Source organism: Pocillopora verrucosa, chromosome 2 (assembly GCF_036669915.1).
Source record: "Pocillopora verrucosa isolate sample1 chromosome 2, ASM3666991v2, whole genome shotgun sequence".
Lineage (NCBI taxonomy): Eukaryota > Metazoa > Cnidaria > Anthozoa > Scleractinia > Pocilloporidae > Pocillopora > Pocillopora verrucosa.
The window spans coordinates 14,574,717-14,598,901 of NC_089313.1; the positions used below are offsets into that span (position 1 = coordinate 14,574,717).

General features: G+C 37.3%; 2 protein-coding genes across 4 annotated transcripts; one reads left to right on the forward strand and one right to left on the reverse strand.

Moving 5' to 3' along the window:
• Positions 1-1,099: 1,099 nt before the first annotated feature.
• On the forward strand, positions 1,100-18,293 carry LOC131790213 (E3 ubiquitin-protein ligase ZNRF3). Of its 3 annotated transcripts, XM_059107392.2 has the most exons (13): positions 2,711-2,848; positions 3,507-3,595; positions 6,025-6,504; positions 11,351-11,476; positions 12,479-12,553; positions 13,778-13,863; positions 13,962-14,016; positions 14,213-14,299; positions 14,893-14,919; positions 15,188-15,382; positions 16,061-16,163; positions 16,581-16,973; positions 18,023-18,293. In XM_059107392.2, the coding sequence occupies exons 3-13, from the start codon at positions 6,298-6,300 to the stop codon at positions 18,058-18,060; spliced, it is 1,392 nt and encodes a 463-aa protein (XP_058963375.1). In that variant the 5' UTR covers positions 2,711-2,848; positions 3,507-3,595; positions 6,025-6,297; the 3' UTR covers positions 18,061-18,293. The 3 variants fall into 3 exon arrangements, with proteins under 3 accessions (XP_058963381.1, XP_058963375.1, XP_066018595.1); XM_059107398.2 differs by lacking the exons at positions 2,711-2,848; positions 3,507-3,595 and adding an exon at positions 1,100-1,239; XM_066162498.1 differs by lacking the exon at positions 2,711-2,848 and having other exon boundaries at positions 3,493-3,595.
• An 857-nt stretch (positions 18,294-19,150) lies between these two features.
• LOC131791242 (Golgi SNAP receptor complex member 1-like) lies at positions 19,151-24,163 on the reverse strand. The gene is made up of 9 exons (XM_059108587.2): positions 24,098-24,163; positions 23,870-23,975; positions 23,706-23,793; positions 22,967-23,104; positions 22,428-22,489; positions 21,343-21,408; positions 21,086-21,115; positions 20,501-20,583; positions 19,151-20,196 (listed from the first exon to the last, which is right to left on the reverse strand). The coding sequence occupies exons 1-9, from the start codon at positions 24,150-24,152 to the stop codon at positions 20,072-20,074; spliced, it is 753 nt and encodes a 250-aa protein (XP_058964570.2). The 5' UTR covers positions 24,153-24,163; the 3' UTR covers positions 19,151-20,071.
• Positions 24,164-24,185: the final 22 nt, after the last annotated feature.

The following is a 24,185-nucleotide window of genomic DNA, read 5'->3' on the forward strand; positions in this document are numbered from 1 at the left end:
CATACATTCATTAACAGAGATTTTATTCATAACGCCTAGCCGGCGAACTTTAGAGAAATGATGCAAAGAACGCCTGAAAGAGGAGTTTTAGAGTGGGCCCTGTATGAAATAACTCCCGAAGAGGAAACAACTACAAACTGAAAGGATCTCCACAAATTGTGTAAGATCTGGTATTGTATTTTTCTACGGATAAGAAAAAATATCGTAAAATTAGAATACATTATGAAATCTCTTAGGAATATGTTTGGTGTTGCGGGCCTGACGGATTGCCCGCTGTCAGGTTAGTAAATCGCGGGCAATTTTTACAAAAGTTTGCAGCAGTTATAGAGAAACATTCTCAATCGCAACTTGTCCTTGTGGATGATCCAGTTCGTTTCGTTTTAAGTTCTTCAGTGCTTCACCATTTGTAGCAACCGTTCTGCTCTCCACTGACCCATTCGCAGAGTTTCACATTGTTCCGAACTCAACTTAAACCGCCACGTTTAAGATCATTCTGTGAATTCACTCGTAACCATGACGAATAATAGCCCCACAAAACGACTCGTTGCAAACCGGTCAGTTAAGAAGTTCCATTTCACTAAGAAGAGAGCCAACGATACCAGATCTATCAAGCTTATAGAGCAGACATCTAAGTAGGATGCTGTCAAACGTATCAGAGAAGTCTAGAGGAACAAGAGGTAGGCTTAGTTTCCCTTGGTCACCGGCGAAGACTGAACTAAATAGACTGAATAGATGTCCTTGGCTCCGAATCACGGCGCAATATGATATTTCTATGCTAATTTACAAACGATTGATGATTGTGGAATTTTACAGCAGTTGTCTCAGTCTATAGTTCTTAAATCCTATCTAGGAAAAAAGGTGTTCTGTTGGCACATTTTCACCTACTGAGCTGTAAACCGTACATTTTTTACATTTAAACTATAAATTAGTGTAAATCTTTTCAAAAAATATCGGCTGAATATCTTCATTATGTAACAGAAAAACGGGTGACAACACTGTTAATTACTCACGGCTGCTTTCAAAATGTCTCGTTTGGACTATGTGCGGCCCTCATTAGGAATTGACACCAAACACAAATACAAAACGCACATCTTCTTCTAAGCAGCTTCGCAAAAACTCTGGTGAGCGACTCGATAATCGGGCAGGACACGCGAGGGACTAGAGACGAGCTCAAGGCGGAGAACAAAGAGACATCTGGGAACCAGGCAGTAAAGGAGAGATTAACACCTGACGCACAAGGTAACCAAAAGAAAGGAGGCCTTTTTTTGAGTTACACAGTCTCCTTTTGTCACATATTCGCCAAATAAGGCTAGCTCTCTCTTCTCTGTCATAACTTTCACCATCTCACTTAATGCTAAGGATCCATGCCTCGCAGAAAGTAATCAAGGAAAAACAGTTATTGTCGATATGACATTTCATACGCAACTACAGCTGACGTTTGAATAGACTATATATTAAATGGTATAAATTTTGTGAAACATTAGTCGTTGCGCCGCTAATTGGCGAATACTCATTGACTGTTGGAAATGTAATTGGGAATTCACACGAGACCCGTGTGACAAAGCGAAACATTTTTTTTGCACAAAATTAAAGTTGCTCTCCTGTTCTGATACTCAAAGAAAAAGGATTATAAGTATTAGACGTAGTTTTAGAAATGTATATATATTCTTTTTCAACAAAAGTGTTTCTTCTCCTTTTTACTTAACGGTATCGCGGTAAGAAGCATTCCTTTTCCGAGACAGTAGTTTCCTAGACTTCTGTCAGTTTTCCGATTCCGCGATGCAACTTTCTCCGGCTTCCGATCCTCGTTTCCGCGAAGATAACGTGAGACACTCAGACATTTTTAACCGCAATAAGGTATTAGGGAAAATATTTTTTCTTTCATACAGAGCCCTAATAATGTACACCGGGTCACGAAACTTCTGATACGTGTTCAAGTGCTTCCTTTCCGCACCACATTGCGGAAGTTTATGTTGTGGTTGCGGTTGTGCTATATTGTTCAGCTACGCCCTCCGAAATTAACCTCAGAATGCAGAGTCACGTTCGTGCCGTTTTTGGCAAGGAATAAGTTCAGCTTCTCTTAACATTCAATATGAAACTGAAATTCTTAAAGGGAAATATCTAGATAACCAAAGAACTATGGACAACGGGCATGTTTTCCTCTGAGTTCAGATCACTGTGCGGCGTAAAAGCAGCACATTGACGTTTTCCTTTTATTAATCCTTCAATTAGCCATCAAGGATTGATGGATTGCGTCAAACGTCTTTTAAGCTGGTGCCACGGGGCGAGGTGGAAAAGACCAGGTGTAACACCTGAATTTTAGACCAATATTTAAGTCTTGACTCAGAGATGAATGGTCGAGTCCCTAGCTAAACTTAATAGCTTGTAATGTATGATCGGACAAGTTTTTGCCGCTCTCGTTCACAGTTTTAAAACTAGTAAAAGCGTGAAAAATAAAGTGATAGCAGTTTAGAAATTAGTAAAATAAAATGGCTAAATTGAACTATATTACGTGCACTTTGAACCGAGTTAAATACAACCAATCGTTAAATGAGGTGACACTGGTCGTACATGTCTAAGTACTGGTGGTGAACAAAATTGGGGTTGTTTTGTTCGTACGATGCCCAATAAAGGCCAACTTCTAATTTCCTTACACCCGTATCAAAACATTGACTTAGGAAATAGGTGCTGCGAAAAACGGATTCGTCACATTTGAGGATAGTGTTTCAAAAGAAACCGTGATCAGTGGAAAATTTACGCTAAGTGCTGACGGTAAACAAATATCAAAAAGTATGAAAAAGAAATATCTGAGATCTGAGATTCAAATAGCGAGAGAAGGACAAAAAGCGTGAGTTATAACACAATACATCTAAAGGTTTACGTCAACAAAATGTTACCAATTTGTGCGAAAATTATGAGTTCGCTTAATCACAAGAAAAACCTTACGTCTTTGTTTTCTTTTCCTAAGTGATGGGCTTTCTGTTTTCATCATTTTTACTAAAGCAACAACACAGCGATCACTTAGATATGGCTTAGATGAAACAACATCTCAAAGAGTCTTTAAGCGCTGTTGTATCGTCGAGTATCCTCAGAAAGCTTACGGGTACTTAAAGTGTGAAAATGTCTCAAAGAATTCTAAAGAACATCGTGCGAGAGTAGAAAAGCATCAGTCTGGCTAAGGGGAACCGGCAAGATAAATAAAACACAGCACAAAGCGAGTGCTTATTAAAACAGCCCGCTTCGGGTTGGAGAAAATTGCTTCTCTTTTACAAAAGTAAAACGCCATTCATAAGATAACCGAGGTCATTAAAATTTCATAGGCTCCACTGAATAGTTTTTACCACCCATTTTAAAAATAACAAGCAAGAACACCGAACAAAAGATATTTCAGTTTAACATAAGTTTCGTGCGCGCAGCCTGGCGAAAAGTTGACATCATGTAGCTTGAAACCGCAAAATGCATTCAAAACAGACATTTTCTTGAGAAACTTTGCACTGTTTGTTTAGCGAAGGAAGACAATCAAGCGGCCCTGGACCAAGAGAGTTCTGCCGAAAGGAAGCACTTGGGAAACGAACGCCACATCAAAAAATTTATGGTAAAATTAGTGACTAATCTTAGTAAGGATTCTATAAGCATGCCGACAATATTTCAACCCTAAAATTTTCGGAAAACTAACTTCTTAATTTTAGCCGAGTGCCAGAAAAACCTCGCAATTAAGCATCATTGAAGTCTGAAATTTTTCCTAACATTTCATTAATTTTTTTGCTATTTTAATCCATCGGAAGAAAGGCAAAAACGAGTAAATATCGGTACCCTTTGTGAAGTGCATCGATTCGATAACACACTATTTGATAATGATTAATTTCGCGCACACTAAGGTTTCTGTTGCTTTCCATTTCATTTCACTGCGTCGGCGAAGGAAAAAAAACATCACCAAAAGAACAAGCAGCTTTAAGCCGGTTTTTGTGGCGATAAAATCCCAATAAAGCCTATCATAAGAAAGCAGTAGTTTTCTTCGGCTCCATAAGCCACTACCAGCTTTCTCCAACGAGTTATTTAGATTAAGAAAAAAACTCTTTGCCATTTGCTCACCCAAGCTGCCAAACTAATTTGTTAAACAAAATCGCTCAATTTCGAAGATCTAACACGAATGGACAGAACGTTATTAGATAAAATGCAAAGCTCGGAGAAGGCGAGACACCGCGGCGCTTTTTCCGCACAATAATTAATAAATTTTAAAATTTATGACTTCGCTTTTTCGTACAGCTTAATGCATCACTCTCGATTTACTTCCACTTTCCAAGTCTTTGGCGGAGCGCTGGGAAATTAAATTGCACGTCAAGACTGGCTGGCGCAAGTGCTGTGAGTCACTCATTAACACGGTACACTTGAAACCCTTTTAATGAAAAAAAAAAAATAGTATTTGCGACTTTCTCATGCAGCCAAATGATCACATTTGTATCCGTCATAGTCCAACACACCATATGAGCACACTTTCAGTTTCCTAGTTTAAATGGACTTTTTCAAAAACAAATTGTTTATTTGAGCTGTTTCACACTCTCCGTTGTCCCCAATTTTGTTTTTTTCTGAACACAATTTTCACAAACCGCCCTCTGCTTAGGACACAATTTCCTGAGTCAAGTGAGCCCAATTACAGTATTTAATCAAAAGATGAACATCGCAATCCCTTTTAAGCTCGAGGAGCGTGGGATGAGAAAGATTGCTCAATCTGAAAACATTTCGCACAAGGACGGGGTAGACACTCAGAATCCTGGCTCGTAAAAGCCATCTCATATGGTTAATTTGCCTCATGTTGCGCTGCAAATGGGGCGATTAAGAGCTCCTGGTTGGAGTCGCGAGGCAACAAATTGGTCGTATTAAAATTTAGAGAATTGCCCATCGCCGACGTCATTTCTTCCACGATTTGCAGTAGCATTTCATTTCACCAAGTTTATTTCTCTTTTTCTTTTCTTCAGGATTTCTCTTTTCTCCTTTATACACGCAACATAGTCATGTGCAAATCAAATCCTCACAAGAACACTCTGGGATACCAAAGTCTTAAAATTTCAGATCAGCTCTGTCCGGGGCCAGCTAATTTCGTCGGCAATAACCTTAGTTGCCTCGCGTTATTAGACCTATTGCGGTGAAACAAAGTTTCAATTAGCAGAGGCTATTCAACAGCATGCGGCTCAGTTCAATTATATTTCCAAAGCATTATTGGAGCGGTGCGACGAAAAGGACATTGAAGCATAAAATATTAAAACGTCTCTATGGATAAATTGTTAAGGGAAAAAAATACATTTATAAATGTATGTGCATACTGATATATACATATATATTTATATATATATATGAGTCACTGCTTGCCCATATAAACTACATGAGAGGCTGGACGAAAGAAATACTGTGTCAATTTGTAAAACGGGTTAAAAAAAATAAACGCTTTCTTTTGGTAGCATTCATGTAGCTGTGTTTTTAAAAATACAAAAAAAATGAAAACATAATTTTCCATTGGAGTTAATTAGAATCGAAATTTTGCAAAACGCACAAAATCCGCTTAAAAGAAATATTGATATTTTAATAACTTTCTTGGCCTAATGAACGACCCAAAACAAAAGCGAAATACCGCAGAATTGAACTGCACAATGACACGGCTGAACGAAGAGATTCTGTGCCGGTCGGTGCGTTTTCAAGAACGAACTCGTCGTTTTTTTCGGATTATTTAATTAGCATTGCAATAAAAAACGCACAAAGAGGGCTGATAAATGAGAGCTTTCCTAGCTCCGCCTCGGCAGGTTTTAATATTTCGCGCTCGGCCCCTTTGTTCAACAGCGGCTCGCTTTCAACTGGTTAAGTGAGCCAGTAGATCGACGTAGAGCCGAGCTGCAACTAATGGACACATTTGCTCAGCCAATTTAGCTTAGCCAGCCGAATGAGGGCGTCAGAGACACTTTGTTTTCTGGGAAAAGTTAAGTTAATCCACCAGGCCAGACCATTAATGATTTTTTAATTATTTTTTGACAGATTAAATGATTGATAGACAGGGGCGGTCTCTGTGGCGGTCAGTTCGGACCGGCGCGTAAAGAACAATAACAAAAAGCACACGAGTAATATTCAACTGTGCTCATAAACAACAGCTACCCCCAAAGGAATCACCTCCTTTAGAGGTCCTGCGGTCGGGAAACAGTTTAATAACTTGCTAAGCAGCCGTGTCGTTCGCGACAATGTTCAAGGGACATCCGCGCTGATTTCGCTTGAATTTAACTGGAGTTTTTAGGATTTTAGCTTGGACTAGCGATGAAAATTTCTACGCCGATCGCTTGGTGGCTGATGGTGTTCTTTCACGCGTGGCCGACTGTCACACTCGCACTTGAGAAAGCTCTTGTGGAAGTTGTGATCTACGAACACTCGTCCGGAGGAGATTACACGACACACACATATGAACTCGAGGGCACGTTTTCACACGCTGGAGCTGCTACAAGCGCTGAAGGCGATATACTTCAGGTGAGTGTTTCTCTTGCGTTTTACTACTGAATTACTCCGCACAGATCTTCGCGAAACACCGATCGAATTCGAACGAATTTCTACCGCGATCAGGCTCTTCCTGTGGTTTCCTTTATCTCACTTCGCTTCGATTTAATCGCGCGCCGTACAAGAGATTTTTTTGCGTGTGATATTGCCTGGACTTCGAGCGAGTAATTTCGATTTGTTTACTTTGTGCCGGTCAAAAAAACCCCGCATGCATGACATTTGGAGTGCGACGCTTCACTTGTTGTTGGTTCGATTTAATGAATACAACGATCACTTTCATTCAAAGACTCGGCATTGGTCTTGCCATAATTATAATTACCCTCAAGTGCTGTCACGAGAGCGAGCCGTTTTTTGTCTGCGATCGGACTTAATACTGGCTTTTGTTGAATTGCGATGTCTGTTAGCTCGATTAATGTTCATTTCACTTGGCGACAAATAGTTTACTCGTGGTTTCATCCATGATGCGAGCGCGCCGCCGTTCCCATGCGAAATTCTATTAGCGCCTTTGCGAATATCTTCTTTAGTATCTCACGAGTTAAAGGCTCTGTAATCTATTGTTTTTATTTAATAAAAAACACGAGAATCTACGCGCAGGAGTCTTGCGTTGTGGACGTGACTGTCCTTCGCTACGGCCTGCAATCAATTACCTTGTAGTTTTTAAAATCGGATTGTGTTGGTTTCCGTCATACAAGCGGCGGAATGTTTTGAGTTGGCGTATATGCGCTCGGGGATTTATTCAGGCTGTAGTGTATCGTTTGCTGAGATTGAACAGCTTTAAGTATTCCTCTTAAACACGCCAGTGTTTCTAAAGGAAGGGGTCGATAGGTCACTGGTGTGTGTACTCTCGGTAAGATTTGTCAGAAACAGCGTTTATTTGCATGCCGGAAATACGGAGCCTTTCGAGCTCAAGAGCGCGCTTGATTCAAGAGACAACACTAAGGAATGGCAGTAATTTTCACCTTGATTGACTTCCTTTGCCGTTTCCAAAACACTCGCGGTCGCACAAGCACCTCATCATCTAATTCCTTCAACAATAAGTGGGTTAGCTAATAACAGCAGCGAGATTCTTTTCATTCACACGAGTCCGTTTTAATCTCAAATCGATATACCGTCTGTACTTATAGCTTTGTGATATTACGACCAAAGCCTATCGAAGCACTTGACCCGCGTGTGTTTAAAGTTGGCCTCGGTCTAGAGCACATTTATTATCGTGTTCAGTTCGAGTTTATGACTATTCCGAGTTGACAGATACGATCTGGGATATCCAAAGAATCGTGTGCTCGACTGAGATAAAGTCTCCTTGCTTACACAACAGACAACTCCAGGGATTACTGGTCTTTTACTAATGTTTATAGAGGAAATCAATCTTTGGAATTATCGGATGCTTAGAAACGCTGCCGCTAATTCATTTCCCTGAAACATAAAATTGAAGGAATCTACGGACACGATCGTTCACCCAAACTATCGCTGTAGAAATTTCTCTCAGCGCTTTGTGGAGTTTTACTGTAAGGCGCATTCTGCATCTTCACCAAGTGATGATTAGATTTTGTTATATGCTCGTGGAACAAAAGGGGGGCTTTACGCTAAACCACAAAGAGCAAAAACGTGACAGAAAATGTGGCCTTCACGTCATTAAAGCAAACGAAAGCGGCGTCGAGTAACTGCGACTTCCCTCCGTCACACCAAGAATATAATAAGTTAGGTCCGCTCTGTGTTTATTCATCGAGGGCCTGCAAGCACAATGCTTACAATTACAATTCAGGCCTTACACAAAGCTGTTATTGCCGCTAGCTCAAGATAATTAAAGGAGCAAGAAGACCTTGAATTAAATCTTGGACAATACAATCATTTAGCGTTTATATCGCTATTGTTGAGGCGGTGTTTCTATAGGAAGCCCGTCAGAGTTTGATGACCTTTTTATTTTCCATTTCTGAGGTCCTTAAACTGCATTCTAGAATTGGTTGAGCATCGAGTCGAACACGCGCTAAAAGAAAATCGAACTCGATGCGGTAAATGATGTATTTCGCTTCTCAGACGCACACGAGTTTGTGGCTTATCGCTTTAATAAAACTGACGTCAATTAAGCGTTAGTACGAAAGTATCTCTCCGTGTGACTGTCATTCGAACGATGTACTGCGGGGCCAAAATTTAGATTTGCAAGAGTCCAGGGAAATCACATTTTCATAATAACCCTTTGTTATTGTGAATTCATTATTATTGTTTATCGAACAAAACTTATTAAGTATAACTCTTTTGGTCATCTCTTTTTAATGAAAAACGAGTCGGCTCTTTTTTCCTCTTTCTCTTTTTCACTTTCAGCTCCAAAGAGATGTCATTTTGAAGAGAAATTTCTTTACATCTTTATGGCTTTGTTTTTTTCGGTTTCGCCTTCAGTCAAGTCAGAGAATGTTTTAAGCGATAAAACACGTGGCTTTGTGAAGTAATGTGACCAACAAATTATAGCGGCACTGTCGCGTTCCGCTCTATTTGAAACAACGCTAAATCGCCCCTGTACTATGTCCGCTTCGGAACCGCTCTCTCTGTGGCTGCGATAATCGCGTCGCCACAAATCATTTCCGCGTACAAATGTCCATTACTTCGGCAAGCCAGAAACATCTTTTTTCTTAAGCTTTATCTCCAGACCAAACTTTGTGGGGAAGCGGGACTGATTGCCCAGGCTAATTACACTAATGGCTTTTCCAGAGCACTTTGAAAAGACTCGTCAGCAATCACGATTTCGGTATCGCGACGTTGTCCTCTAAGAAGATTAACGCAATCACTTCGAGTGATGTCATGATAGCATCGAAAACAATAACACTGCTTATCAGCACCGCGAACAACAACGCGTATCATGCAAGGCCTTTTGTCTGAAGAGAAGTTATTAAAAAGTTGTTTTTCTTCGCTTCCAGGGAAGGAAATTTAAGATTTTTCATCGCCGAGCATCACAGCTGGACTGAGAGCCTTGCTAAAATTCTTAAAAAGATTGAAATGCTTGGTATACATTTAGAGAAAGACCTCTTCAAATAATTGCAGGGATATCGATATAATTACTCGCAGGGGCTTTATTTTGAAAACAATCTTTCAAGAAAGGATTTTGTTCAAGTACCCGTGAAATAACCACTTGCGATCTGCCGGCAGGGCGAAAATGTAACACCGGTCACCACGTTTCTTTGGGAAACTTAAAAAAATGCCGTAATTCGTAATAGCCACTTTTGCAGTTCAATTACTCCCAGCGGACGAGCAATTGTCTGGCTTCAACTTCGGAACATTTGTGGCCCCTCCTGACCAAATTAAAATTGACCTTAGAATTGAACGAAAGTGCGAAGCGGCTGATTCGCCCCACTGAGTTTGTAATTAAACCTGCGGTTTTATAGTTTCCACTGATTGAAATAAAATCCACGTCGAGAACGCAAATTTTGATTAGGCTCGTCCTTTGGTGTTTTGTAATTTGAGCCGTTTTGAGAGAGCGGCTTGTTTTTTTTTTGTTCTCTCCGTTAAAATCTTTATTAAGTTCTTATGGCGTGTTGTGTAAACATTGTTTCTGATATGTTTGTGTAACCGAGGACCTTGATTTATTGCGATTGTCATTCATATGATTCTCGTTTTTTCTTCCCTCCAAATTATTGTTGTCTACGAGTTTCGCTCTCAGCTTGTCCTCTGCTCCATTGTTTCTTGGTTAAAAACTTTTGAACAGATAATTAAAAATGCGAAGGTCTCTGCGGCGTCATACCTATCGAAAAAAAAATTTAATTTGAAAACCTCTTCTAAATTCGGTTCGCCCATTGATAACTGTGGACCTTTACAATTTTGCGGTACTTATGTGTGAGGTGGTAAGGATGTTTACGCTTAAATTGAAAATGAAAGTTTCCGATCAACCCCTTTTTGATGAAGTTTCGGCCTTGATTAAAACTTTAACACGGTTTTTCAATTCTTTGCCTTTTGAGACAGCAAATTAGTTTTGCGGTAAAACAAGCCTCAGTTAATTGGAATTTCGTTCTTTTAATAACAGTGGTTTTTCATTTAACGAGAGCTTGCGAAAACCTTTTGTTTCTAGCACCGTAAACATTTATTCAGTTTCAAGACAGAAATAAAAACTGAGACTTAGAGCAAACTAGAAAATGATTATTTGCAAGTACTGTGTCCCGTTGAGAATTTTGGGGAAAATCATCATTATAAAAACAAGTTTAATTGAAAAAATTAATAATAATTTTGGTACCAATCTTTGCAATATTCCAGGAAGTTTTCTGTTATTTTTCAATTCAGAGGGAAAAAATTTAATTCAGAGAGTTTCCTCAACGAGACAATCTGTGTTGTGAGGCAATATTTATTTGCAATAAAGGGGTATCATTGAATTACATATTTCATTCAGTGCTTTTTGACATGAAATGAATACAAACATCTTACTTTTTGATGAGTTCTTTTTGGAGTGATTTCTTAAAAAACTGTTTATTTTATGTTTTCCTTTGGGACATTGGGATTCATGTTAAGCATCAAAATTTTGGAGAAAAACCCTTAATTTTTTTTTAGCACAGATCAGGAAATCCATTAACCTTATACATATTGATGATTTAAAAAGTGAATAAAGAAGACAATTTCTGTGCTTTTACACTTTGTTGAAAATGGTGTGGGCCTTCACAGGTACAGATCAAACTTTTAACGCAACAAAATCTCACTGATGCATGAAGTGAATAAAATTTGAATATGACATTTCCATCACAAGTAACAAACTAATCTTCTCATTTTCCAACATAACTTTAACATTATATATGGCTAGCAATGAAATTTAAAACATTTTTGTTCCATTATTCTTATCCAACAGATTCACCCACTTGGGTTGTGCAATACATCAGATGATGGCGATTTATATGAATATGGTTGGGTTGGTGTGGTCAAACTCATGCCGCCAGATGATCTTAACAAACCTTGCTTTACTCTACTTGAAAAGGTAATTCTCTTTTGCCATACCCTCAATCAATCCATCACAAGTTTTGACAAGGTCTTTTGATTCCCAACCATGCCTCAGATTTATCTGAACTTGGATGGAACAGGCAGTTAACTTTTTTCCTGAGGCAACCTCTTTAACTTTGTTTCCAAAAAAAAAGTTTCCCCCCTCCCCAGATTTCTGAAACAAAACCCATCAAACTACCATTAAATCTTGTAAGAGCCTGACATTGTTTAAGACCACATTGTTACAGTTCTTCTTTGAAATAGATAGACTGGAACACCTTGCATTCCAATCCCATGTGGTAACGTTGTATGGAAACACCTTCAAAATCTCATGAATAACTTATTTTTAATTGCACTAGCTGAGTCATTTATTTACCCTAATCACTCTTTGGATAAACAGCCATGTTTTCCTAAGCTGCACAAAGAGTGCAATCAATTCCAAATTAGTCCTTACAACTGGAAGATAAAAATGTAATTAAGGGTGTGTCTGAAAAATGTTTGCAAATCCAAGTTTTTTCTACTCTTGCTCTGAAAATGTGGGTGTGGGCATGATAGTTCTTCTTCAGTATCACATTTCCTGCAGGAAGACTATTATCCTAGTTAATTGCAAAAACATCATGGACAAATTATGGGATTATGTAAACCATATGTGTACCCAAAACAATATGAAGTGTAAATGTGTCTAGTTGAAAACATTCCTTGCTCCTCCCACTAATATTACTCACTTAAGTTGTTTTCCTGTTGTAAGACTTTGAAAAAGAAGGTTTATATTTGGGCTGTACTAGGTAAACAATTACAAGTCAGGTCCAGAACGTTGCACAAATATACCTTTAGTAACAAAAATGAAGGAAGTATTAATTTAATAAGCTGCCTATGGGGTTTTTCATGGGAACAAAGCACATTTAATGATTTGAAATAAAATGTAGAGACTACCATACCAAAGTGCACACAATTTATTTTTTAATTGCTTACTTAAGTGTCTGAATTATTTGCTTTTTAGGTCAAGAGAGCTTTACAACGAGGAGCAACAGCCATAATTTTTGACATTACAGACCATCCAGAGGCAGCCAAAGAGGTATGGACACAAATGATATACTTACTCTACAATAATCTATAGACCATTTTCCCCTTAGCAATAAAGACCTCAGGATCAATAGTCTCTTATCTAAAGCAAAAAATATCAAACAAACATCTTGCTTAGACAGCAAAGAGGGCAAACTCCTTGGACAAAAAAACACATCAACAGCTGTTCAAGTTGTTAACCTTGTGATACACCCAGCCTTGCCGAGTAATTAAAGATGGGATTGGCTCCAGTTTCCAGACAGATTTGTTTTCTAGCAAGTAAATTAGTCGTCATAATTGCTTTTCGGTCTGTAATGTGAATCCGTCTAAAAAAAGTCACACAAATCATACATTTTATGATTACATCCAGTGAGTTGAAAAAATGATTGCCTTCATTTGTAAAAAGACACCTCAGAAAGTTCATCTTATCTAGTAGATAGTATCAAAGTCCGCTCATCTAACTTCATTAATCTGTGTTCCATATGCGTTGACCAGACTTTGTTACTTTGTCCTAACATGTTATAGTTGCGTTTTAGGACATTACTATCTTTAATCATTTTATAACATTGATATTTTTCAATATCTGCATTTTATTCATCCTGTTTTTAAAAAACTTGGCATAGTCCCTCCCTCAACATAAAAACAATCAGCTCTTAGAGATTCATATCAGTAGGAAACATAAGTGTTATAATCATGTTTTTAAAAATGTTGATTTAGAAATAGAAGAATCTGGATGTTGTTTTTATTCTCAGCAATACAATATGGCTAAAATAAATAATCATCCCTTTTTTCACGGTGAAGCCACTTCATGTAGGTAAAGCTAGTCTTAATGGTGGAGACATCCCATAATCTACATCCAAAGTGACTAGAATACATCTTAAGACACACTTAACATTTTAACCCCCAAGAGTGACCAGCATCTAGTTTCTCCATACAATATTAGTCACAAATCAAACATTAACATCATGAGATTAGAGGAAATGATCACCAACTAAAGTAGTTCTTGATTGTGAAACAAATTCTCCTTGTCAGCACCTCAGAAAATGTATAGAGAACACTATGGAGAATATAGATGTTGGTTTTAGTGTGTTGAAGGCTAATTATGAACCATAGGTTTTTAACCATCTTTAGGGATTAGATCATTTGCCTGGGATATCTTATTAACCCTTTAGTTAATTAGAATCAGCTTAAAATATAGTTTTAATTATTAACCATGTTATTTGATTCTTTGAATTAGTTGAATGCTGCAGAGGACAAGGTTGATCGACCTGTGGTGCTCATTGATGGAAAAGATGCCAAGAAGTTAATGAATATAGTGAAAAAGTAAGAACCCCTTTCTTCACATTGAACTTAATATGAATGAGTTCTCTTAAGTTTATAGTTGTTTACCTGAAATGTTTGTTTTATTGTTTTCATAACAGTCAACGAGTACCCAGAGCAAGAATTCAATATAGCGCTGCTGGATACACACCTCAGGTAGGAGTTGTTAATAATTAAATTCACTATTGAACTCACTTTCATTTGAAATAAATCTCAGATAAGTGTACAGGAAATTGCACAAATTTTATTGTTACAATTGTTCATGGGCTAGCTCTCATTTCTGAAAATCACAAAATGTACCACTCAGTAACTTATTGTTCATAAGTTGATATCTTTTACTATTGCTTTTCAGAGAGCATCAAATGAATACTTTGACATGGTTATTTTTATGACATTTTTCATTTTGGTTTCCATTGTATGCTTCATCTTACTGTTAAAGGTAAGACTAGATTTTTACTATCTGTTGTGAAAATAAATAAATACCACTGAACTTCTAGAAGGATAATCACCTTTTGACAGCAACCATCTCTCTGCAATAGCTGAGCTCCTCTAGGGTTTAAATCCCCCCCCCCCCCCAAGATGCCAATTGAGATTTCACATTTTTGTTTCAATCACTGAACTGACAATTAAGTCATCAAAAATTCTGATCCATAAATTTTTACTCCTTAGCAAAAGAACAAAATGTAAAGTTGTCTATGTTCCTTTGCCAAAAACATATTCCTCCTTGCAGAGAGTTATCAGTTGAGCATATACCATGCCAACAAAGCAGAATGCTAGTTCGTTGGCAACAAGCTAGTCATGGTTTTGTAGTCTGTATGTATCAATATACTATGCTCTTACTGAATACTTCCCTGTAAAATTCCCCCTCTCTGTCAATATTCTGTAATTGTTACTTCCAAAAATTATTTTTGAAGAGAAGTCCAAATTTTATGTGGATTGTAATATTTCTGAATGTAAATTATCCTTAACTGATGCTGTCATGTAATTCTTGTACCAAATCACTTCTTTAAAATTTTTTTCTTTATTTTTTAGATCAAATGGAGACAAAAACAAAAAGAGGTAGGCACCATAGATTTTAAAGTCCTTTCCATTTTATTTTACTGTCAGAGAATGAATGTATCTGTTATCAAGTCAGTAACACGTTTTTATTACATTTGATTGGCTAAATAGGAGCACTGAGTAAACAGTTGGTAATCACATAGCCACAGAGAACAATGACCATATCTTTCTATACTTCTATACTTCTGCCTTGTTCAGCCATACTTATTAAATAATCCAGATCTCTCCTCTCATCAAGTACTTGTTTTTTTTTCTGTCTGAAACACAGTCCTCTCTAACAAGAATGGCACTGCATGCTTTATCAAGAATGGAAACTAGAAAATATCATAGTGGTTCTTCAGATTCGTTGAGCACAAGAGAAGAAAATGGCAACACAAGTGACACTGAGAGCACACTATCAGTACACTCTGAAGGACGTAACTCCAAGTGTGTCATATGTTTAGAAAAATTTAAAGAAGGCCAGGTAATTGCTTCCTTTTTTTACCAACTGGGTTGATCACAGTAAAACAAGTCTGTTCCTGGAATTGTCTGAGTCTGTAGCACACATAGGCAATCCCCAAGAAAGAAAATAACCTTGGTTTTTCTATTTAACCCTCAATGAGATGGAACCACAATACATTTGCAACTTGTAAGGGAAAACCTTTCTAACAATTCCACTGTGGCACATTTAATGACAAGATGATTTTAATCTCAATTTCAAAAACAGTTAAGTTAAAAGATGAATTATGGTAGGTAAGAGAAACCACTACTCATTTCGAAAATTTCCTGAGCTGTCTAATAGAATCCTCTTTACTTAGCAATCATGTCCCATAATATTCAACGGTAAATACAGTATTATTGTGGCTTACTTCTGGAAGCTTTGGAAAGATTTCTGTATGAGCCCATTCTATCCTTAAACAAAGCCGTAGTCCCAAAGGCATGGTATAGCTTTCGCCATTGTTTCTTTGATCCAAGAACTGTAGGCATAATTAAGTACGGGGTTGTACGGAAGTCTTGCCGAAAATTTTTACTAAAAAAAAGACATTTAATAACATCGTGAATTCCCTTTGGTTCCTTAATCACTACAACTGTCCATTCATTACCTAGAAATTTATAAAATAAAAGTTATTCCCATTTTAACTTTCTCCCATATCTTTTCCAGGACGTTAGAATCGTACCTTGCCGACATGAGTTCCACAAAGATTGTGTTGATCCATGGTTATTATCGAATTATACATGCCCCTTGTGCATGCTTAATATAGTAGGTAAGGAGGAACTTATTGGTATCAACTTTGTCACCGTAACTGAAAGGTAAAAACTAATTAAGGGTTTTATCCTTACCTATATTTCCTGGACAGAAAGCGTGCCGTGTTGATCGCCATCTTTGAATTTTATGGTAAAGAAAGCTACTTCCTCATTGGATAATTCTAATCTAATACGCATCATTGTTTTACTGAAGGTAATTAGTTTCAAAATATGGCGGAAGTTTTGGCCAGGGCAAAACTGTTGCCCCGAAGTCCTTGATAACTGCTCAAAAAATTAAAGTCCCGTATCTACTCAAATAGGAGTAATTTTCCAAATGACGATGAAATGGTTCTGTGGTTTGTTTTTTCTGCTCCCTTTCTACAATATGTTTTAAAAATATGAAATAAAACACTAATACTGATGCTTCTTCTCGCCAGAGAGGGAAGGGACATCAAATAAACCAAGAAGAGCACGTCATTGGTTTGCAAGACGTTGTGGGAGATGTCTTTCTAGCTCAGATAGCATACGTTCTTCTATGACAAGTATTGCGCAATACATTCCCGAAACTGAAACACACAGCTCAACGCAAAATCTCTCTTACTCCACCAATAACGAGGAAAGTAACATTCCGTCATCAACTGTAGTGAGCTTATCTTCTTCGCAAGAACATTTAAATAGTGATAATATTCCTTTACAAGAACTGAAAGTGAACTGTGAAAATCACTCTTCGTCACTGTCTCTAAGAAGTTCGAGCTCGCAAGGTTTTATGTCACCATATGAAGAGAGAAAAACTTATACTCATCAAGTCGTGGTAGTGGCCCCAATTACAGGTTAGTTTTTGTCTTATTTTGCGATCATCTTACTGAAGACGCTGGCGTTTATAACTCAGTTCCACAAAGTTATTATTTTCATCCCAGACAAATGATGTTTCAAACACCATTCAGTCGATTAGCGTTCAGTTAACGTGAAAAAAAAGGAAGAGTTAACGTTTAAAATCAAAGTTCCTCACAGGTTGGGCTTAGCCCTTCATCACTGGAAAATCCATTTCGTTGTTTTCGCTTTCATGCTTTTAAGTTTTTTTATGGATTTGGGTCAAACAATCAAAGTGATAAGTTACAGTCCTTCTCTCTCAGCTTGGTACGTCGGATGAGTCAGAAACAACCAGGTAATATATTTGCCAATTTGGAACGTGCACTGTAAATCTTGCGTAAAGCTTGCAGAAAAGGACTCTGAAAAAAAAACAAGAGGCCATAATGATGAGCGCCTCGTTTGAAAACAGCTGTCCGCCAGAAACAAGGTCTTTGATCGCCTCGAGACTCTCCACAGAAAACCGTCACTTTCGATTGTATTTGACACCAGTAGTAAGAACAAAAAAAAATATTTGTACGTTGACTTTTTACCAGGCGACTTGACTTACATATATAGAGAGGTGGTTTAAATGAGTCACTGCAATACAGATAAATTTAATTATTTTTGAATTTGCGAACCCTTGGCTCGATGCAGTAGACGAGGGTCAAGTCTACCCTTGGGTACACCGATGGAGATTGATTTCACTAGTGCATATTTACACTACCCACTCCCCCAGTGCAGCAAAATTGTCACTCCGATGATTTTTTCGATCAGTTACGAGCTTTTCCGCCTCCCTTCGGCCAAAGTCCCTCAGGACTACCAATTACTCAATTACTCAGGACTTTTTTTGATGCTTAATGGAAAAGTTGACCCGGAACAATGGGCCATTTCTTGATACGTGTGGCGGGGAATGGATTACTTATACTCTAACAAAGTCCTGTCGTGTAGATGTTAGCTGTTTGATTATGATTTCCTAAAATGTCTGTTCCACATTTAACACACTTTTTTTCATATCTACTTTTATCCCCAGCCGACATGTTAGATGTGTCACAAGAAGACATAGTTTGACGCACTACACGAATGATACCAGCGGTGAAATGAGGACAAGGTTGGCTGTGCCTGAAACAGAAAAAAAGAAAATTTATTTGCGAAACGCTTATTTGTAAATATACAGAGAGTACTCTTGGACTATAAATCTATTTTCGGAGTTTTTTTTTCCTGATCGAGCTTATTTAATAGATTGAACATTGACAAAACCGAATTGCTTGTATGGAAATAAAGATATACTTTGCCTTAAATCCAGCGATCCCGAATTAAATTCTTATCTCAATCCCGTGATCCCGACGGTTTATATCAGCCAATCCCGATCCCAATTATAAATCTCGCTCCCTTCTTACTTTAAATTCCCGGATCCCGGCCTTTAAATAAGCCCAGTACCGGATCCCGAAAAACCTATGGGGGACCCTCCATCCACGCACATATGATTCTCTCTCATCAACAAGGTGAGAGACTGGGACTTGTATCTCTGTTTTGCACAAGGTTTATAGATGATTTACCGTAATTTTTCAAAATGAATGTCGCTCTTGAATAAATACCACGGCGTTGTTAGACGTTACTAATGACATAAGGTGTGGAGCGTTTCTTCTCACGCCGGAAAGTATGATGCCTTGCGCAATGCAAGCCGGTGAGAGGTTTGCAAGGGGTCTGGAACTGATAATGAGGAGCAACACCCCAGAAAACCTCTCCCCAACTCGACTCAAATCGGTAGAGGAACGCGGGTCCTGCAGCACTCGTAACAAGGGCCTTCTCGCAGGGTACGTAATTATTTGAAAATAATAAAAACTTGAGTCGACTCATTCACTCTTAACCTGCAGGTAAAGTTAATTTTGATGACTAAAAACCTCAAACCTCGCCTCACCAAATTCTTGGCAACTTTCATTACATGTAGATATGGAGTACTAGGGATATCATTTAATGAACATCACAGCACTTTGATATTAGACTGTTAGGTAAATCTATCGAAATGACTGAAAGTAATTTTTTGATGGACACTGTTAACAGGCCATGTTATCCAACCCATTGAGAACTGTGACACACTTTCACAGGTGCTAGCCAGAGAAAGTCAGTGCAATACAAAAAATACAAACAATACAACACATATCTCACTGTTATTTATTGAATTATTTACAACTACTGTATGAGTGGAAATTTGATAAGTTATGATGCCATGTCACTTTACACCACTAGTACACAATTTGAGTGCCTTATTGACCTAGTGCCCTTCATTCATTATACAATAGTTTTGATTGCCACAATTTATACTGTCAGTTAAAACAGCCTCCACACCTTAACTCTGTGTTACAAGTAATTGTTAAGTTTTTCTTATCTCCCAACTCAATATACCCTCTTACACACAGCATGATCAACCAGAAAATGATGTTTGTTATCATCTTTTCTTCACATATGAACCAAATGAGTCACAAACAGTATTTGCGAGTCCTTTATCAATCATTAAAATGGTACACTATTGAGCCCTTTAAAATTTAGAGTTAAAAAACCAAAACCGTAGTAATCACAACCACCAATCAGAGGAAAGGTAAACACCTTTAAGAGCCAATGAGAACTCAAAGTAAAACCAAACTGAATTAAGAGCAGGAATTTGTTGTGCATCTGGTGGTTGAGAGAATGGCTCAAGTTTTCTAGACCAATAACAGAGCAAAGTAAAGCAAAACCAGTGCAATCCCTGATTACTTTTGACATTCAGTTGAAAAATGTGCAACATATGTAGCTTGCTGATGACAATAATGAGGGCAATAATACCCTGATTGCATTTCCCTTTTGGTGAAGTTCATCTTTGTTGGTTCTTGCCACTTAAATTTCTTTCTTTCTTTCAATTCTTGTTGGAATGCAGGCATACAATGATGATAATATGTTGGGATGATCACAGACCCCACTAATCCAAGTTTCATCATTCGTGTTGCCATAAATTAATCAAAATCAGCTAGGATTTAAGGATTGTTGTTCGTCTCGGACATAGCTTCAGATCATTGCAAATCAAATCCATAGCACTGATAAGTATTCATCCGAGGGCATAAATGAGCATTAGAATGATGCATATGGAGATAACACTAGCCAGTATAATAGAATCTCGTCTTTTCCTGACATTTATACGCTGAATTAAACTATTAAGAGCAGGAAAACGAGCTAAAAAAGACGTTAAGGATAGCAAAGTACAATCATCACTCAAGAGAAATCTCTTGTTAGCACCTCTTTTGGTGATAATACTCATAATAATATTGATAATAATTATAAGATTTTTCACAAATGTGTCTGGGGTCTCAACTTGTTTGAACCAAAAATATAGGATAAAAAAACCAAGACATTTCTTAGTAATGTCCATGGCAATAAACAAAAGCCAGCCTATCTTTCAAAGGGAGGCAACTTAGGATCACATTCATTGATAAAAATATCAGAAATACCAATATAAACTGAATAATAAAAAGGATACTAGTGACAGCACTTAATCGGCTGGTGACACCATGAAGAACACCTCTTTGACTCTGAAGATTTTCTTTGGTGGCCAATGCAACACTACAGTTCACAGAAAAAAAAATGGTAAGATTGAAAAATTAATAGATTAGCAACACAGGAGAAACTAATTCACTACCCTGTAATCCTTGCAGGGTATCACAAAACATAAGCAAACAAAAGAAAGCAGAAAAGTCATTTGGAAATTGCTCGATAGTAGATAATTATTGATCCTTTACATCCTAACCATTGCTATGCATATTCTCCATACAGTTCTCCTTCATTTCCTAAGGTGCTGATATGGAGAATTTGTTTGACAATCAAGAGCTGCTTTACTAGGTGATCATTTCCTTATTATTGCGACCTTCATGTTTGATTTGGGGTGATATTGTAAGGACAAATTTGATACTAGTTGCTCTAAGGAGTTAAAAGGTTAAAGCAGTTAAGTTTTAATAGTTCAAAAATAAAAATAAAAAAATTCTTGATATTCACTGCCTTGAGGTGATATAAGGGGTATACTGGAACTGTAAGAAGAATTGCAAACAGAAGTCAAAACAAAACTTACCCTATCACGTCATCTGCAAGTCGATCTGAACTAGGATATAAATCAAAGAAAGAGTTAGTGTTTTCTCTTTGAAGGTAAAAGTTGAGAACAGGAAATCTCCAGGTTCCTTAACATGTAACCCAACTCAACTTTTCCTTAAAAAAAGTGTGGAACCTAACTTGTAATAATGAAGCAAGTTTAACTGTCTAAACTTGGAGCAAACTTGCTGCTAACTCCCAAAACATAAACAACCTTCAGCACCAAAACAGTATACATACTTTCTAATATGTTCATTTTCTTTTAGGTAGAGGTCTGTTCTTCTGTTCATTCCAGTCTTGTATGCACTATCACAACATGCAAAAAAACATAGATAAAACATTTGCATTACCACTATTTGAAGTGACTCTCAAACATGTTAAGGAAAATCCATTTAAAGCCAATTTAACAAACAGTAGGAGAGTTGTTACACCCCAAAGGTTAGTATGGCTGGTAGGCTTGTTTCCTGCCCATGAATAAGTATTTTTATGAACAGCTGACTCTGGAAAGCTGATTTTCTATTTAACACTAGACTCTCCTTGACAGAAGTCAATTACAACCAACAGACGATGATTGACAAGTTTAGAACATTAACATTTTCAATGAATCAAACAAAAAAGCCTTGCTTTACCAAAGACAAACAAAGCCATTGGACCACACTAATTGCATCTTTGAGGCCACATTACTGCCAAACTGACACGTGTTTCCACAAACAAGAGTTAAAACACAGGATGTTAAAGATGACTTCAGACCCAAGTCATCCAGGAATCATTTTTGAACCATTAACCCTTTACACACTGACATCTGTATGCTTATTCTCCATACTGTTTTACACACATTTCTCAAAGTGCTGACAAGGAGAATATGTATAACAATCAAGAGCTTCTTTAGTTGAAGATCATTTCCTTCATTCTCTTCACCCTTAAGTGTGATTGAGGGGTTATGCTGTAAAGAGAAATTAGATGCTAGTCACCCTAAGGGGTCTAAAGGTAAAAGGGTGACCAGCATCTACTATTTCCCTGCAATATCACATGTACATATAACTCAAACATTAAGGTCATGAGAATAAAAGATATGATAGCAAAATATAGAAGATCTTCATTGTTAAACAAATCCTCAGTGTCAGTGCCATACAAAATGTTTACAGGTTAGTATAGAGAACATCCATTCTGATGTTAGGTAAAGGGTTAAGAACTACCATCACCCAAATGATCACGTTTGATCACTTATTCTTCAAATTCTGGCATTTTAGAAATGAAAGTGGACTTTAACATACAGGGAAGGATGATGTAACACAGGCCTGATACATAAGTACATGAGCTCTTACTTGATATTTCTGTGGACAGATCCCAATAAATCTTCTCTGTCTCTGAAAGCCTGGATATTAGCCTAGGATAACAATATTAATAGGGAAATTTTCAGAAAGATTACATTTTTCTCAGAGTCTAAATAAGATGAAGCATTTATCTTCTCAGCTGCAACATGAAAAACAACTTAAAATGCTTGAATGTCTCGAAGTGAATCAGCCAATTGAGCCAATCAGAAAAAGTGACAAAGTAAATGTAAAAAAAAAACCAATAACAATTCTAAGTTAACAAAGGCAAACTTCCCAAAGTGCAAAAAGATGCTGGCAAACAAGTTGTAGATGGTTTCAGTTTTGCACTTAATTGATTAAGAAAGAAGCACAAGTTTTCTGGAGCTATCACAGTGTGAATTCACAAAAGCCAAAGCAGTATTGGATCACTTCCAACACTAAAATGAAACTTGCCTTAAATGAGAGATTTCAATAAGTACAGGAATGATTTATAGACCTCATCCAGAAAGGTCTAGGGTCAAATCCAATTCAAAGCAAATAATGTACAGTACCTTTGTTTTTGAAAATTCATGTGAGTAACCCTGTAGAATATCCCTATGTCTCTGTAATGTGTGGAGCTGTGTGGCATTAGGTTGGCCCAAGTTGAAGCCGGCAGTATATTCAGCCATTGAGTCATTGACTTCTGTCAACTGCAATTAAACAAATTAAGATTTCTAGAAGCTACACACAATCCATTAAATCTGTCTTTACTTATCATGCTTGCAGAGTTTGTCTACACTTCCATTTAGTAAACAGTATTTTCTCCCTTTCACTTTGAGTCAAAGGGCCAGAGGCCGAGATAAGGTTAAACAATAAAAGTAAGTAGTTTACAATTGTTGTGTTGATTTCCATTCAAAAAAAAAAAAAAGTAAAAATTTTATAATAATTTGTATTTCTTTCAAATAAAAAAAATAATTATTTGTACATAAAGGGAAATTTCTTAGACTTCTGAGTGTTTCGATGGTGGGATAAAGGATGATGTTGGCCAATGGAATAGGAATATTGAGAACTAATATTACATAACCTAGAAAAAAAATCAAAGCTATAAAATATAATATTGAATTGTCTGCGATATCGCTAACGAAGACAATCCTTGCAACGAAGACAATTCTTGCAACGTCACCACAGCAACTAGAAATTCAGTAATTGCTTACATTAAGTTATAATTATTCATGACCATATGGATACCCTCCAATAGCTGATATTTATAAAAAACATCTGACTCATTTCAAAATCAAATGAAAAACTTACCTTGGATAAAAGTTGTTCAATTTCAAGTCCCATAGTTTCAAAAAGTCGTTCACTCGATGAACTGTTTAAAAGCGGCGATGTATCCGAACTACAAAGGAAAAAACAGTGAATAAGACATTTTGTGAGACTCTAGAGTCTGTTTGTATCCATTTTATAACAGTTACCTCTCTTTATAGCCATCACGCTGACTGTAGTTTGTTCCTAATTTGCTGAAGGAGACAAGTTTCAAATCTATTTCGTTTTCAAGCTGTCGCGCTTTCTTCCTCAATTCTGCGAAGAAAAGATAAAATATCACTACAAGAATGCAAAAATTACGGTCGTACTTTTTCAAAGGATAGATTAGCTCTACATCAAGATTAAAACATCCCAGAATTACAAAGAAAAACGCAAACCTTCCCATCTAGTTGGAGTGATTGAGGAAGCCATGTTTTCCGCATCATCGAACATAACTACAACTCGCTAAGCATCTTGGATACATGA

Excerpts from the sequence above, each read along its gene's own strand:
- LOC131790213 (XM_059107398.2), top strand. The coding sequence starts at position 6,298 with ATGAAAATTTCTACGCCGATCGCTTGGTGGCTGATGGTGTTCTTTCAC. Across the intron at positions 14,017-14,212 it reads CTGCTGGATACACACCTCAG|AGAGCATCAAATGAATACTT; the intron begins GTAGGAGTTGTT and ends ATTGCTTTTCAG. Across the intron at positions 15,383-16,060 it reads AAAAATTTAAAGAAGGCCAG|GACGTTAGAATCGTACCTTG; the intron begins GTAATTGCTTCC and ends TATCTTTTCCAG.
- LOC131791242 (XM_059108587.2), bottom strand. The coding sequence starts at position 24,152 with ATGTTCGATGATGCGGAAAACATGGCTTCCTCAATCACTCCAACTAGA. Across the intron at positions 21,409-22,427 it reads TCTGTCCACAGAAATATCAA|TGCATACAAGACTGGAATGA; the intron begins GTAAGAGCTCAT and ends ATGTTGTGATAG. Across the intron at positions 20,584-21,085 it reads CTTGCAGATGACGTGATAGG|TGTTGCATTGGCCACCAAAG; the intron begins GTAAGTTTTGTT and ends TGTGAACTGTAG.